The 15789-nt window shown below is 36.6% G+C and overlaps 2 protein-coding genes across 2 annotated transcripts; both read right to left on the reverse strand.

Annotated features, from left to right (window-relative positions):
• Positions 1-1182: 1182 nt before the first annotated feature.
• On the reverse strand, positions 1183-2458 carry LOC143754032 (uncharacterized). The gene is made up of 3 exons (XM_077246963.1): positions 2197-2458; positions 1707-1798; positions 1183-1344 (listed from the first exon to the last, which is right to left on the reverse strand). The coding sequence occupies exons 1-3, from the start codon at positions 2364-2366 to the stop codon at positions 1277-1279; spliced, it is 330 nt and encodes a 109-aa protein (XP_077103078.1). The 5' UTR covers positions 2367-2458; the 3' UTR covers positions 1183-1276.
• Positions 2459-6301: 3843 nt separating this feature from the next.
• Positions 6302-14823, reverse strand: LOC143753857 (uncharacterized). The gene is made up of 16 exons (XM_077246651.1): positions 14451-14823; positions 11687-13461; positions 11094-11183; positions 10662-10872; positions 10351-10577; positions 9997-10137; positions 9787-9901; positions 9607-9678; positions 8580-8720; positions 8330-8443; positions 8169-8242; positions 7838-7942; positions 7617-7732; positions 7396-7534; positions 7110-7230; positions 6302-6786 (listed from the first exon to the last, which is right to left on the reverse strand). The coding sequence occupies exons 1-16, from the start codon at positions 14575-14577 to the stop codon at positions 6695-6697; spliced, it is 3660 nt and encodes a 1219-aa protein (XP_077102766.1). The 5' UTR covers positions 14578-14823; the 3' UTR covers positions 6302-6694.
• Positions 14824-15789: the final 966 nt, after the last annotated feature.

The following is a 15789-nucleotide window of genomic DNA, read 5'->3' on the forward strand; positions in this document are numbered from 1 at the left end:
CGCGTTTTGCTGGATTTTTTTTCAAATAGCAGCAAAATACATTTAAATACTCCATCATTTATGGTCATACAGACTTAACTAATATTAAAAACTAAACTGTAAAATAACCATGCATAAAATTCTCTCAAAAATACAAACATCTACATACATGTTGCTCACATATTATGGTAGCCCTGTTTGTGCTAAATAGTGCTTTTTTTGTAAAAAAAAAAAAAAAAAAGGGCGTGCGCCCGTGAGCATCCACGGAGGAAAACATAAATTGGCACCTGAGTGCAGCATAACTCATATTGTTAAATGGATAAAACGAATTACATATTTGTAATGGACGTCAATGTTATCAAAGTCACAGTTCTCATTCATAAATTTGAATTCCAGAAAAAGTGTTTGGTAGATAATACAAGTGGCTGGTAAAATTGGGCATCCAGCAGCCACTGTGGCTGGTGGGCAAAAAAGTTAATTTCCCACCCTGCTCATGACGTCATGTAAAGTGAAGACACCATATTGGTATTCCCTCAAATTCTATTGAATTAATAGAAAATCATCTGATTTTAATGAGAAAACATGAACTAACGAGTCAGCATTTTATATTTGAATACTATACATTCTTACAATTAAAACATCCTAAACATTTCTGATTATTATCAATGTTGAAAACAGTTGTGCTGATTAATGTTTTTTGTGTAAACCATTGTAACAATTTAAACCATTTATTTTTCCCTCCAGGATTCATTGTTAAATAGACCCTAAACATATAAACGGTAGTTAACACTACTGTTCAAAAGTTTGGGGTCAATAAGATTTAAAAAAGGGAAAAAAAAGAAACTCATATTTTTATTCAGCAAGGATGCAAAAAAATGACCAAAAGAGAGAGTAAGGATATCTGTTTCAAATAAATGCTGTTCTTTTTACTTTCTATTCATCAAATAATCCTGAAAAACACAAAAATATGAAGCAGCAAAACTGTTTTCAACACTGATAATAATCATAAATGTTTCTTGAGCATCAAATCATCATATTATAATGATTTCTGAAGGATCATGTGATGCAGAAAATTCAGCTTTGATCACAGGAATTAATTACGTTTTTACAATATATTCACATAGAAAACAGTTAACCTATTAAAATAATAATAAGATTATTTCACAATATTATTGTTTTTAATGCTGTCTTGGTGAACTTAAGAAATTTCTTTCAAAACATTAAAATTTGTACTAACACAATTAGTGTGTGTTTGACATTAGTGCATGTTTGAAGTTTTACTTACTAGTCATATGGTTCATAGCGTCTTAGAGATGATGATCAGGACAGAAACTGCTACGGTGCAGGGCATCAGCATGGAAGGATCTAGGAACACAACAAACCATTTGTCACAGAGCCAGCAATATTATTATACAATGCCAGGTTTATTAAAAGGAAAAAAGCTACAGCAGAGGGGAAATGCAGAAAAGAGAAAGAATATACAGAAAATAATTTCTTAATTAGGATAACAGAATTTGTTTTTATGTTTGCTTATTCATTTAATATTGCTCATACAGTGTCACTTACGTTTGGATGTCAAAACCTTCTTAAAATAAATTATACAAATTAAAAATGTAAATTTTAGAAATTGAAAAAATAAGAAAATGACAGATGCATGGTGATATAGGTGAAAAATAATATTGTGACAAAATGGATATGAAGTAATTTAATGAGCTTCCTCGGTTCACCTGTGTTTCCTACATCTCTGGCAGCAGCTTTCTTCAGAAATGTTGAGCTCGTGGAGCTTCCCCTCTGTTTTAGAGGGGTTATTCTGTTGCTGCTGAAATCACAGAACATTTTTTATCAATAGTTGTTTACCATTGAGCAGCTAGTTTCAGCCAATTTTCAAGCTCCATGTAAGTGACGTAACCGATTTACAGTACATACGTTTATGTTAAATAAATTAGCTCACTTCCAAGTAACACCTTTACTAAAACTCTCATCTACACAAAAGAGGTGATTAAAAGACCAAACTTTCATAAACAAAAGCTCAACCGAACCACGTTAACGTTAGCTTAACCTCTTCTGAAAACAGTTGAGATGCTAAAGGACTTTTTCCGAAGACACTAAACCATGTCTATAAAGTAAATATTCAACAAAAGCGTGTCAATTACAAGTAAGAGAAGTGTCAAGAACAGTTGTGTGTATTATTCGTGTGCTCTTAGAGACTAATCTTACCTGAAAGCAGTGAAAACAACAGCGAGAGAGGGAGTTTTGCTGCTTGTCAGACGCAGTAGTCCCGCGCCGTTTCCATGGCAACTCTGCGCCGCTCCAGTCCAGTGTTTGAAAGCGACTCGAAATTTCACGCGCACGGCCATTGATTTAACCACGTCAAAAGCATGCAGCATTTACAAATATAAATATCTAGAATTAGAACATTACTTAAATAAAAATCTCATAAATATTAAATTATTAATTTAAAACTAATTTTGGAGATCTATGACCCTTTAATATAATATAACAAACTGCAGTCACAATTAATAATATTAAATAAAAACTTTTGACCGCATTTATAGTTATTATTTTTTGCTAAAGCCTAGCCTACTTCTGGTAAGTGTTAATACTTTTCCCCGGGCTTAAGTAAAAAGTTGTCTGTGAAAAATAGTAGGCCCAGTATGATTTAATTAAATGCATTTATGGTGAGATTACTACATTTTCATGTCAATTTGTGTTCATTTTAACCACGAACCGTCACTTTAATTCAGCGCGTGCAGCACAGCTGAGCATGTCTGAGACTGAGAGTTTTAAATTGTGCAGCCTACAGCTCTACTACGTCTCAAAAGACCAGCCATTTCTCATATTTATGTGACCATCAGGGGGCGCTAATGAGCAGGAAATTTAAATACATAAAAATTATCCAAACAGCACTCCCCTTTTAAATTACTAGGCAGACTGTGTCCAATGAAGGAACAGAAATGGGGCTGATGTACTCAATTATAAACTTTATTAAACACTAGACACAATACATTGATTGGCAATCAAAACCGGCAAATCTTCCCCGTAGGTAACAGTGGACAATTTGCAATAAATGAATAACAGTGAATAAAAGTATCATAATACATAAATATAAAGTGAATAAAGTGATACTGCTCACACGCACTCCAACACTGCAAAAGACACGTCACACTTCACACTAGTGGACACTGCAGAGTAAACAATGTCCCCACAGGAAGTATTGCACGCTATAGGCCGATTATAGTAATACAAATATTGCCAAACACAAAACAAAACATTCAAATTAGCAGGATACCACAGCAATCCTTTCCCGATGACGGTGGCAGAATTTCCAAGACAAACACATACAAATCACAGAAATAAAAATAAAACATTGTTAACTCAGGAAAAACAGTGGCTAGTTGGACAGACAAAGAGAATCCTCATTTTCCAGACCAGCCTAAACAAATTAGTACTGTCTGCACTGTACCGATGACTTTGTAACGGTGTGGATGGCTAACAGCTGTGCACACCCTCGCCAGCGTTGCTTATTGCTGCACCCCCGTATAGAAATTAACTCTCGCTATTATGCGATCAATTTCTGCAGACTCGTGACTGGTACACACCGTCCCATACGCACGCACAGACGCCCGGCCGAGGTTCTCTCGTTTGCACAGCTGATACTCCAAGAGGCTTGCTCTTCAATTCACACCGCACTAATCTTCACCTGTCCATGTCTCACGATACATTTTAAAGGATGCCTCACTTGTGCCACCTGATCATAATCAGCGCCAGTGGGCAGGCCTTCATACTACACTTCCCATCTCAACGACCCTACCTGCTACATTTATATCACATCATTTATCAAAATGGTTAATTATAAAATGCATGTTGTTGTTTGAATGCAAAGAGATGGACCCGCGCAAAAATCGGCCTCCCGTATAGTGGGCCGACCCAAAGCCGCTGTAACGGAGCTGGAGAATAGAGCACTGACTGACAGGAGTTCTGCCTATGCCTGGCAGATGCCTCATCGATGTTATAGGGAGGGAGGCCGACGCTCGATGTTTGGCCGACGTCGGCGAGACGTACTTGTGCTATCTGGGTATAGTGTTCCTGTTTTATGTATTTTAACCAGTGCTAATTTAAATAAAATGAATGAATTTAAATGGATGAATAAATAAACATGTTGCCCAATTGTTTTTTTTTTTCTTTATTTGTCTCTCTTTGTTATATTTGCAATGAACATTTAGTTACCTTTACATCATTAAAAATGGGTGTCTCAACTGTACCATGGTACTATCTCAACTGTACCACATATGGGTACAGTTGAGACAAAGTTAAGACAAAAAGCACCTTATTTTTATGAGCTAATTGTGGAAAATATAAACTACTTATGGGTATTATTGATTGATAATATCTAAGTTTACAAGCTAATGAAATGTCATGTGGCATGTCATGTAGAAATTCACTTATTTTCAGTATCTATTTTTGTGTGAAAAATCAAAACGCAAAAAGTGTCTCAACTGTACTCAGTCTACCCTACTTTCAAATAAGTGTATAATCCTAACATAATAAATATCTTTGTTTTTTGTTAGAAGCTGGAATAAAATAAATCCAATCATACAAATATTACATTGATTAAACATCTTTCAAAATATTCTGTAAACTAATCAATCCCCACGCAAACAGATTTTCCCACATTCCCGGCTGTAAGGGCGAGCATCTGGTTTCTTCCACTCTGTGCCAAAAGCAGTGTGTTCATGTGGATGCTGCGACAGTAGTCCAGGGCTGTCGCGGAGGCATTCCCAGCAGCCAGTTGGGCCACGCTCACACAGCTTGTACAGCATGAGCCCAAATGAGCAGCACCAACAGCGCCCTGGCACTACTCCCGGGCATGTCAGCCCACTGTTTCACCAGCCCTCACACTGGCTTTTCACTGCAGCCACGGACCTCAAACACCTGTCAAAAGAGTGGAAAGAGTCAAACAAGCAGGTAAAACTCCACCAGGAGCCATTTAAAAGTCAATTCAGAGCAGTAGCCTTGTTCAGTTCAGTTCTTTTCTAGGGGTTTAGTCCCATCAGAATGAATTAAAGGGATTCTGATTTTGGGTCAGAGACTGAACAGTCGTGATACAGAGACTGAGGCCAGGTCTAACAGCCCTTCAGGTTTGAAATTACTACTGGCATTATGAATTAGAGCTGGCAAATTATTATCTGAATTAGTATAAACAAAAGTTAGTGTGGATAGTGTTTTGATTTATAATAATAGTGTTTACATATTTCGTCTTGGATATTTTTCAATATTAAGGTCACTTTTTTTCAAAATAATTAGTAAATCTTTCATATTTTAATTTATTTAAAAAAATTGTGAGTGTTATTTTTGTTCAATATATCTTTTGATGTCATATACTCATAGTTCATATATCCTGTTCAAACATCTATTTAACCTTTGTCCTAAAGATGTTATCAAAGGATTGTTTTTTTTTAGTACCACATCTCCAAAATTTGAGACATACTATCTTCTGGTATTGCTGTAGAAATGTAGCAAAAGGCACTGCTATTCAGTTTTGTACTGTTTTGGAAAAAAAGGTATGTAATGCTAATTGGCCTTTTGGTGGTGGTTTTGAGTTAATGAGAAAAGTATTCATGCCATTTGAAAGATGTTGTCAATGTATATGTGCCAAAGAAATGGAAAATTATCCACATAGCTCACATCTGCTGTTATGCTCAATGTGTGAAGAGTTTTGGAAAAAAGATTTCTGAATTATTGAGAAATATGTCGTAGTGATTGTAAAAGTAAACTAGCAAAGGATTACTGTAATTTATTGATTTATTGTAAATTTTCAAAATAATTGATTGACATCTCAAAATTCTGAGTAATTTGAATGAAGAAAAAAGAAAATGTACTTAGGCAAGTGTGACTCACAATTTCTGTGCCACTAGCATCACCAACTGAAAAATCCTGACTACCGATCCCAACCGGTTTCTAAAACACTATGCCCCACCCACCTGCCTGCCTGCTATTGGCTGTAAAAACTCACAGCCATTGTTACCTTGGGCTGGTCCAGATGCTGAAGCAAATGAGGCAGCAGCTATGTTTCAAAAACACCAATGTTACCCATGTATGGCACAGAATGCCCCATCCCCTTTTTTACTGATATTTTCTGCATATTAAGATTAGTATTTAAACAGTGAAATTAAACGTACTCATCTTACTTTTAAAAGCTTTTAAAACAAAAGACTTCCTGAAACACTTACCTTCTCATTATCTGATTAACTAGATTTGATGCATGTGGTGCTGATAAGCAGCAGACTCTTATTGGCTCAAATGGGGAAATGACCGATTACACATGATTACACTAACACTTGGATGCCAATCAACACCTCAGGATATATGATTAAAATAAAATCAAACAATAGTCATTACTTATCAATGCCTTTAATTTCATTCCCTCTTACTAGATTTCAAAGATTCACAGTACTCCCACAGTGCATTATAAGTCCACGCAAAAAAATAATTTGCCTATTTATTGTTACAAATATACAGTCAATAGTGTGAAACTAAAAAAAAAAAGTTTTATGGCCAAATACAAATGTATCATTTACCCATTTATATAATAATTAAACAAAAATAATCAGTGAATACCCAACACTCCACATGGGTTTATATGCAAGCAAAAGCACCAAATACACTGGTGCACGGCCTGAATGAACAAAGAAAAATGAATAAACTTTATTGAAAGTCACCATCTCTTCACTTTGGAGTCTTCTTTCACCCTCCACAGCATGAGCTCCATGCATGCAGTGGCATCCTCACGTGTATCATGACCCGCCACTGTGGCAAATGAGAAATTTATGTTTTGTTTGTTTTCTTTTAAGCAAGCAAGCATGTGCTGTTGAGCTGTATGCAAGTCATGTTTGTAGGTGTGCTCAATTTCCATTCAGTACTGACTCAATTACTTCTCCAGCAGCAATTTCATGGAAGAGTTATCAACACATCTGAATGATCCCAGTGTACACTATCCCTACTTTTGAGTGTTTGGATAATGTGCCATGAAAACAATATACAGCTGGAGTCCAGTAAAAAGCTACGTTTTCTGATTCGGCGAGGTGTGATCATGGTCATTGCTTACAAATTTGTTTAACAGGTCAACATACCACTCTCTTGGATAATTCTCCGGAGGTAGTCTGCAGTCAGACTGTTAAGTTCTCTTTTGTGTGGCAGACCCAGACGATGGGGAAACACCACTGACGTGTCAATCACATTGTTGTGAATAATCTGAAGATGGTAGAACAACCAAAATGTAATTCTTAAGAAGTTCCAATTAAAGCTACAAACTTCAGGATAAAAGCCAATGCCTAGCTCATAATGTTGAAAGGTTACATTGTAAGTCCAGTTATAAAAATGCCCAACAAATATTGAGCATATGGCGTTAGAACTCACTTTGAGAGAAGCTAAGTCATTCTCCAAGCCATGGCCAATCAGAATCGTGTCCGCATTAATAAAGCTCAAAAGCACTGCTTGTACATCGTGCAAAGATGAGCTGGTACCCTTCACATCATCCTCACTGATGCCTGAGAATCTGAGCAGGATAAAAAGTTATGACTTACAACACCACAGTTCGCTCCACTGAAAGAAATTAACATATTAAATTAACATCCCACCTGGTGTTATAGTCAATGACATCATTGCCAGGCTTGACAAAGGAGTCAAAGATGACTTGCAAACTGCTGTTGACTACAGTCACTCTTGCTAGTTCCAGACCTTGAGTCGTGTAGCACTGGTAAAACACACAAGTTCAAATTAATAAAAGGTCACATTAATGTACCTGTCTGTACTTTTTTGTTTAGTTTTATTCGAATTATGATTAATACATAACCCTTACTGTTTGTGTGTCAACAGCAAAGACTCCTGGACATGTTTTGCCCACCGAAGATTGAGGGAGACTGCTAACAAAGCCCCAAAGACTTACTGCATCATGGACATGAAGCTGTAAACACGAACATTAGAAATACAGTGGAAGTCTCAACTTAAGTAACTGAAAAAAAGAGGATTATTATGTTTGGAGAAACACTACAATATTGCCATTGAAAATTCAGTTCAAGGAAATATCATCGCATAAAGGAGTGGAGAGAAAAATGTTTTCAGCCCCTCCAACAAAGCACGAGTATATGAGTGGCCGTAGTTGTACGAGTATAATTCTTGAATCATAATACATTGAACACTTGGCATCCAGGTGACCCAACTGCATTCTCGCAACAACTGTAGCGCGTCTCAACACCTCCCGGCACTATGAGAGAAGACATACAGAGTAGATAATGGGTTTTGATAGAAATAAAAAAAATACAATTTTAGAGACATTCTAAGCCATTCTTACCTCGATTCTCTATGACTTTTCCATAGTGGTAGTTACACTCTTCTCTGCGGGTGTGCTTTCCACTTTTGTCAACAGAGAACGTCGCTCCACATCGACAGCAGATTCTCTTTAAAGCTGTTATCATTGTATTCCTAATTATTTAAAAGGCTTCAAATCCTAATAGCTTCATCAATATATTAAATATTGGTTGCAATTAAACATGATTGTAACACTAAAATAAAGTCCTACGGTGACTGGAAAGTCTACTCACGGTCGCTTATGCCCTTCTTGGTATCTCCATACTGGATGGCACAGTCAGCTTTATTCTGATGTTTACGAGGGAAGTTGTTTACTTGCAACATGTCCTCAGACAGAACATGCTCCTTCAGTTGCTCATAAAGTGTCAAATCACCTGCATCAGTAAAACGTATATTTATGTATAATCATAATAACTACATCTGCAATGGCAACACCTATATGTTGGGCACATACTGTACACATAATATATTTTTTGAAAGAAATGAATAACAATGAATACATTTGATCGATAGCAAGGATGCACTAAAGTAATCATAAGTGACAGTAAAGATTTTTACATGTTCTTTCAAACGTTTTTTCCCAAGATTCTTTGATGAATAGAATGTTGCATAAAAAGCAGCAGCACAACAATTTTCAACATTAATAAGAAAATGTTACTTGAGCACCAAATTAGCATATTAGAAAAAACTAAATCATGTGAAACTTAAGACTTGAGTAATGACTGCTAAGTTTCACAGAAAACAAAAAGTTAGTTCAAATTGTAAAAATATTTCACAATATTTCTCTTTTGATGGTATTTTTGAACAAATACATAATGATTGTGTTTGCCTAAGGGACTTCTATCGAAAACATTTTTAAAAATCTTACCCCAAAACTTTTGAATGGTAGTGTGTAATGTAATATATATCTATATATATATCTATATCTATCTATCTATCTATCTATATATATATATATATATATATATATATATATATATATACAGATATATAGACCCAGTGTTGATAATTACATTAACAAAAGCACTACTACTAACAACGACTTGAAACACTATCCGTGTTTTGTATGGATTTAGAAAATGTAAAAATCCTGTTTTAATTACTACTACATATAAACATTACCATATGAAGAGAGTACTGCCTACTGTGCATTTTAATAAACTACACCTATAATTAAATAAATAAATGCATAAATAAATAAAATTGTAGCGACAGAGGTGAACTCTCTAGATTGACCCTGAAACGAGAGCCAGCTCTTACCGGATCCCTGAAGTGCTTGAGTATTTAGTGGTACATTGCCTCTAGACACATGCTGATCTCTCTCACTGGGAGCTGTAAGTACATATAAGGAGGGTGACCTGATAGGAGTGTACGGTGCAGTAAACAAAAGTGGCTGCAGTAATTTGAACAAAAGCACATGTATAAATATACCAAACCTACCTTTGGCAGGCAAGACGTTTTGGTTTTTAAGTCTCTTAAGTGCATTGACGGCTATGCTTAGATACTTGAGCTTATTGATACTGCGGTCATAAACATTTTTTTCTTCTGCCAGAGCCTAGAGCATTTAAATAGGTATGTTGGGAAAGAAACACATAAAAAAACATAAGAGAATTAAATAAGAAGTGTAAATTTGAGCTCTCAAACACAGACCTTCTCAAATGCATCTTGCACCGTCACAGATGATCTCAGGAACTCTTCCACAAAGAGGTTCACATAACGTTGACGAACATCATGTGGTACCTTCGCCCCAACCTCGTGATGTACTTTTGCCTTTCTTTTGATGCCCATTGCCTACAAAATTCATGAAATTTCCTATCACTTCATCTTAAAGTCAATAAAACTAAAGTAGTGACAGATCTTTTTGATTGGCAGATGAAAAAAGATAGGGTGAAATATCATTGCATGCCAACTTTAACCCCACAAATAGACTACAAAAGAAATATAGCCAATAGAAAGAAAAAAAAGGTCACTCACAAGACTAGTAGAGTAAAGTGCAAAGCAAACCTTAGCTGGTGTGTAGTTGGCTGGTTGTGGAGGATGTGGAGTATGTGGAATATGTGAAGTTTGTGAAAACTGAACAGATGGGCAAGGCTGAGGTGTCCGTTGGACGGACATTGTGGTTGGAATCAGTGTCAGAGGTAAAGAACAATTTCCTTCAGGTACAATGAAGTGCAGATTTGTCCCCAGCTGAACAGCAGCACCAACCGGAAATATACCAAGACTATTAAAGGCTATTAAAAAAAAGAAACCAGAAGTAAATAACAATTCCCTAAAATATGAATAACCAATCTTATAAAACTGCACATGATGCTTACGGTTTTGCACGGTGCTTGAATGAATGACATTGGGTATATAAACTTTTTTTGGAGCACTACTTATGACTTGGGATTGACACCCTTTTATGGCACTAGTCAAAATCGCTGCTCTTCTTTGGCATAATTGAGTTCTGGAGGGAACAGTCAAATGGGAGCCTCCCTCTCGAAGAGGGACAATAATCTGTGCTTTGCTTTTACTTGTACTTGATGGCTGTTGAATAAAGAAGATTTATGAAATCAGAAAACACCTTTGTTGAACTCTGAATCAAACTTCAGTGATTATTTGTTCAACAAAAGAAACACCACTGGTTTGAAACTACTTTGGAGAGCAAATAATAACTGATGGAATATTAATTTGTTAAAGTAATTGTTTTTTAAAGGAATACAATATGTACTTTCATATTACAAATAAGAGGATAAATCATATCATACCTCAAACCTCGCCACATGTGCCACCCTTTTCTTCAGCACAGCTGTTGGATTGGACTTTATCTCAGTTTCTTGGCTCTCTAATACTTCTTCCTAAAAAACATGAGGTGGTACACTACTGCTCAAAAGTTTGGTGTCAGTAAGATTTTTTTTTAAGAACATACTTTTATTCGGCAAGGAAGCATTCAATTGATCAAAAGTGACATTTACAACGTTACATACAATTTACATTTGAAATAAATGCTTTTCTTTAGAACTTATTTTTTTCTGGATTCTTTGAATATAAAGCACAACTTTTTTCAACACTGAAAAGAAATGTTTCTTAAAGGATCATGTAGCACTAAAGACTGGAGTAATGACTGCTGAAAATTTAGCTTTGCCATTACAGTAATAAATTGTTATTTTAAGTTGTAATAATATTTCATAATATACTGTATTTTCACAATATACTTTTTTACTGTACAATTTATCAAACATATGCAGCTTTGGTAAGCATAAGAGACTTTGTTATGATCCCAAACTTTTGAACAGTAATGCATATGGTCACACACCAGTAGATCTAAATACAAAATTACGTATTGGATGAATTTACTTACAGATGGATCACTTTGAACAACAGGAGCTTCATTTTGGTTGGCTTCCATGAAGATTCTGTAGCACTCTTCCATTGGGTCAGTTTCTGAAAGATCTAGGTCTGAATACCTGAGCTCCTCATCAGAACTAGAGTCAACTACAATGGCTTCATTATTACTTCCTGTCATCGCTGAAGATGCAAAGGTCTGTGGAAGAAGAGGCATGTCACAGGGTACAGGGAATGATGCATCTGATGTAGGAAATCTTTCAAAGGGCACAGTTGTTTTCAGGTTGAGTTGACTAGTTGATGGTGCTGAAAGAGTTCTGGTGTCAATCTCTGAAACATATGCAGGTATGTTCTGAGAAAATGTATTGACGGGACTTTTTTGAATAGTTGGCCAAGATGTTTCAGCCAGGCTTTGAGAGAGTGGACCACATCCATGCTCTTCTACCCTATGTAAGGATGAAGGAAAGGACTGAGACGAGATCATGGGGAAGTACCGCTCTTGGGAGAGGATCTTAGAAGATACAATTTCGGACTTTTGAGTATAACTTGAGATGCAGTCAATTTGTGGTTCTGCGCTAAAGGTTGCATTTTGTCCTACACTCGCAGGAGAGAGTGAGGAAATATCTTCATCTCCATAAACTGAACTAACAGGAAAAATTGTAACATCTTGAATGCATTTGATCCGCTCACTCTCACTTCTCAGATTGTCTAGACACATGGAAATGTCATCCAGGACGTTTTGCTCTTTTTGTGTAACAAAAGCTTCCATTTTGAGATTTGAAAAGTTAATTGGTTCAGTCACAGGTTCTTCTCTTAGATCCTCCACAAAAGGTTTGGTTTCTTTTACAGAGTACTTTGCAATTGTTACCCGTTTATTTAAGGGCCCTTCATTAGCCTCATTACCATCCTCAGCTGGGGCATCGCTAATAGGACATAATTTGGGCGAGTCAAGTAGTTCCTTGGTTATAGTTTCACACTGCTTTGAAAGCTTGTGTTCATCTTCAATAGGTGACACATCGATGACAAGTTCCCCCTCAGAAGACTCTTGTTCCTGAGTTATCACAGGTTTCACTGAGGTCCTTTCTTTCTCCTGGTAACTCACAATAGGTTTAATTTCATGACTTGGAATTCCATCAGAAGAAACCTTTTCTTTGTGCTGCCTGAGTTTTGTTTGGCCATTATTAGCTGCACAATTCCCCTCAAGAGAATGCAGTGGTTTAATCATTGTACTCTTACCTTTCTGTTTGGGCCTGTGTTTTCCCTGATTATTTGATGGTGGAATATCAATGACCAAGGCACCTTCATCATCAGAGTTGTCAAAATGAGAGGACATATGCTGAACATTTGTTCCTGTTCGGTCATTCTTCAGGCAATGTTCAATATCCACTTTATCAGTTGACTTTAACTTACAGTCTACCGAGCTGCTGGATAGCAATTCTGCAGAGAAATTGGAACAAGGGTCATATTCCAAATCAGTCTTGGGTCTGGCACGATCAACCACATACTTACAAGCACTGTTTGAGGAAACAGGCTTTTTGTATTTCAAATGGTTTCCATTCTGGTCTTTAGCCTGATTGTTGGTAGTTCTTAAATATTTCTCAGAGCGAAGACCTGCATTGTCTGTCTGTGTGAGGGTCTGCGATGTCTGATACTGTGACAGTCTTTTTTGTTCTTTTTCCACCTCACTCCTTACTGCCTCTATTTCTTTGTTGATCCTCTCCAGTTCCTCAAGACAAGCATAATTGTCCTCAGTGGTGTGAGAAGCTTCATTGGCAAAAGTCACTTTGGGATCTGCAAGAAATGTGAAGTAGATGATAAACACACACACACACACACACACACAAAAGGATTTGAAGTGCACAATTGTTACACATATGTTTTTAGGCAAGACAAATGAGGAAAATTACACAAAAAAGCTAATTTTGTCAAAATGTCGGTTTAATAAAATGAAGTGAGAATCAATGGTGAATATATGCAGGTATACCTTACAGATCAACATAGGCCTAATAGGAGTTAATCCCATGAATTTATTTAGTTATTTTTAAGAACCAGGTAAAATGATTCAGCATTTCTTGGGCATGATGATGCAGTTACATTATTGTATATATTACATGATTTACAACTAATACAAATCTAATAGTTATTAAAAACCAACTTTGATTCCTGCCCATGTTGATAAAACCATCACCAAGTAGCTAACATTACAGCTATTACACTATTAGTTCACCCAAAAATGAAAATCTGTCATTATTTACTCATCCTCAAGTTGTTCCAAACCTGTATGAATTTCTTTCTTCTGCTCAGCACAAAAGATATAGTCAGAAACGAACAGTTGATGGGCCTTGGGGCCCAATTGATTCCAAAGTTGTTTTTTTTTTATATACTATTCAAGTCAATGGGGCCTATCAACTGTTTTGAATATCTTCTTTTGTGTTCAGCAGTAATTCATACAAGTTTGGAACAACTTGAGGGTGAGTGACAGAATTTTTATTTTAGGGTGAACTATCCCTTTAAGGCAACGTTAATCGCCTCATCAAACACACGATAACGCAACCGAATCCGAGATGTACGTTTCAACAGTTTAAATTTCAATGAGTCGGTTCTCGAGTCAACAAGCACCGCACCAATTCACATCGTATAGATCTTGTTTGTGAACCAGACCCACAGATTCAAATATCCATTTAAAGGATAGTATGATTTAAAACAGCCCACATGTCTCAACAGCGCGTAGTAGCCTACTACTACAGTTTCCAGTCCTTAATTTAAATTATGAATCATACCTGGCGTAGTCATCACGCCGGAAGAATTGTCGTTGCCGTGATTGTACACACAATAAGGCCGCTTGCATCGTCCCCATCGAAAAAGGGGACAATCTATTTCATCGAAGAGAGATGTGGAAGGAAACATACAGCTGTCCGCACGCAAAACAACAGCCCACAAGATTATTCTGTGCACTGGTAATTATTAGTATAACGCAATTTCTCTATCTCTTGTGGGGTTAAGCATCTATGACACGGCAAGATTTGACAACATTTTTTTCTGAAAAGTTTTTTGAGAAGATGAAAAGGGAAAAAGTAAGTATGAGAACTAAGCGATCTGCTCTTAACAAAAGTAACGCTTGTGAAATTGGGAGGGACTTTGGCTACGCCACCGTCTGGTAGTGCGAGTGTTTTAATGAACTCATCTCCACACTCCAGGTGTGGCTGATTGGGCTTTGTGACGATGAAGGAACCGTTCTTTTGAGCCTATCCAATTCAATTAATCGCTTTTACTCACTGAAATTGGCTCATCATTTACCTTGTGGGACTGCACTGTATGTAATTTATTGTAAAACAAAAAACCAACGAAATTCCATTGGCAGCCCATTGTGCTAATTGTTTTCAAATTTAATTCTATTTAAATTTCAGTCAATTCAACAGCACAACAGGTGTACTAAAGACTAGGGTGAATTAAGTCAGCTAAAATGGGCCACATTTAAATGACTTCGGCTATAATACCATCAAATAAGCTATGCATGAGTTCTAATGATATTTTTATAAATTAGGTTTAATATATATATTATATAACTGTTCAGTTAAGAAAGCTGTAAGGAGTTTTTATTTGTGTGTTTGTTCCTCTTATATTCATACCCACTCTTTTCTATAAAGTTCAATGCAGCAAGGGAGACGGATGGCACATGGCTCTTGATGTCTTTTTTCCCTTTGTCTTAACACGAGTACGAAGGCCATTGGCCTCTTTGACAGGCAAGCTGCCACTTTCCTGTCTTTTGTTTAAATTTAAAATTTCTGCAAATCTATGATGTTATTAAATTGTGCTCTAGAGGGACTGTTGGTCTCACAGACAGCCAGCAGCTGAATTCACTTTGGCTGGCAAAGCGAGCAATTAGGCCTGGGATTAAAAAGGATTGAATTTAGAAGCCTGAGGAGAATTTTTCTGCCATCTCGAGACACTCCATTACCATCAAGAACACAAGCCACGCTGAGTTACTGCTTGAGGGTAAAAGAAAGCCACTCGGCACTGCCAGAAAATGCATTTGTATGTAAAGAGCTTGATTTTGACGTCAACATTGTGGAGGCAATAGTAGGTTATAACCGGTGGGACCGTAGCCTGATCAAACCT

Source organism: Siphateles boraxobius, unplaced genomic scaffold (assembly GCF_051911475.1).
Source record: "Siphateles boraxobius isolate OS27281-9 unplaced genomic scaffold, OSU_SipBor_1 29, whole genome shotgun sequence".
NCBI lineage: Eukaryota > Metazoa > Chordata > Actinopteri > Cypriniformes > Leuciscidae > Siphateles > Siphateles boraxobius.

Excerpts from the sequence above, each read along its gene's own strand:
- LOC143753857 (XM_077246651.1), bottom strand. The coding sequence starts at position 14,577 with ATGTTTCCTTCCACATCTCTCTTCGATGAAATAGATTGTCCCCTTTTT. Across the intron at positions 8,444-8,579 it reads CAAGAAGGGCATAAGCGACC|CTTTAAAGAGAATCTGCTGT; the intron begins GTGAGTAGACTT and ends CAATGATAACAG. Across the intron at positions 7,733-7,837 it reads TTGCTGTTGACACACAAACA|TGCTACACGACTCAAGGTCT; the intron begins GTAAGGGTTATG and ends GTGTTTTACCAG.
- LOC143754032 (XM_077246963.1), bottom strand. The coding sequence starts at position 2,366 with ATGCTGCATGCTTTTGACGTGGTTAAATCAATGGCCGTGCGCGTGAAA. Across the intron at positions 1,799-2,196 it reads GTTGTTTTCACTGCTTTCAG|CAGCAACAGAATAACCCCTC; the intron begins GTAAGATTAGTC and ends CTGTGATTTCAG. Across the intron at positions 1,345-1,706 it reads CAGAGATGTAGGAAACACAG|ATCCTTCCATGCTGATGCCC; the intron begins GTGAACCGAGGA and ends TTGTGTTCCTAG.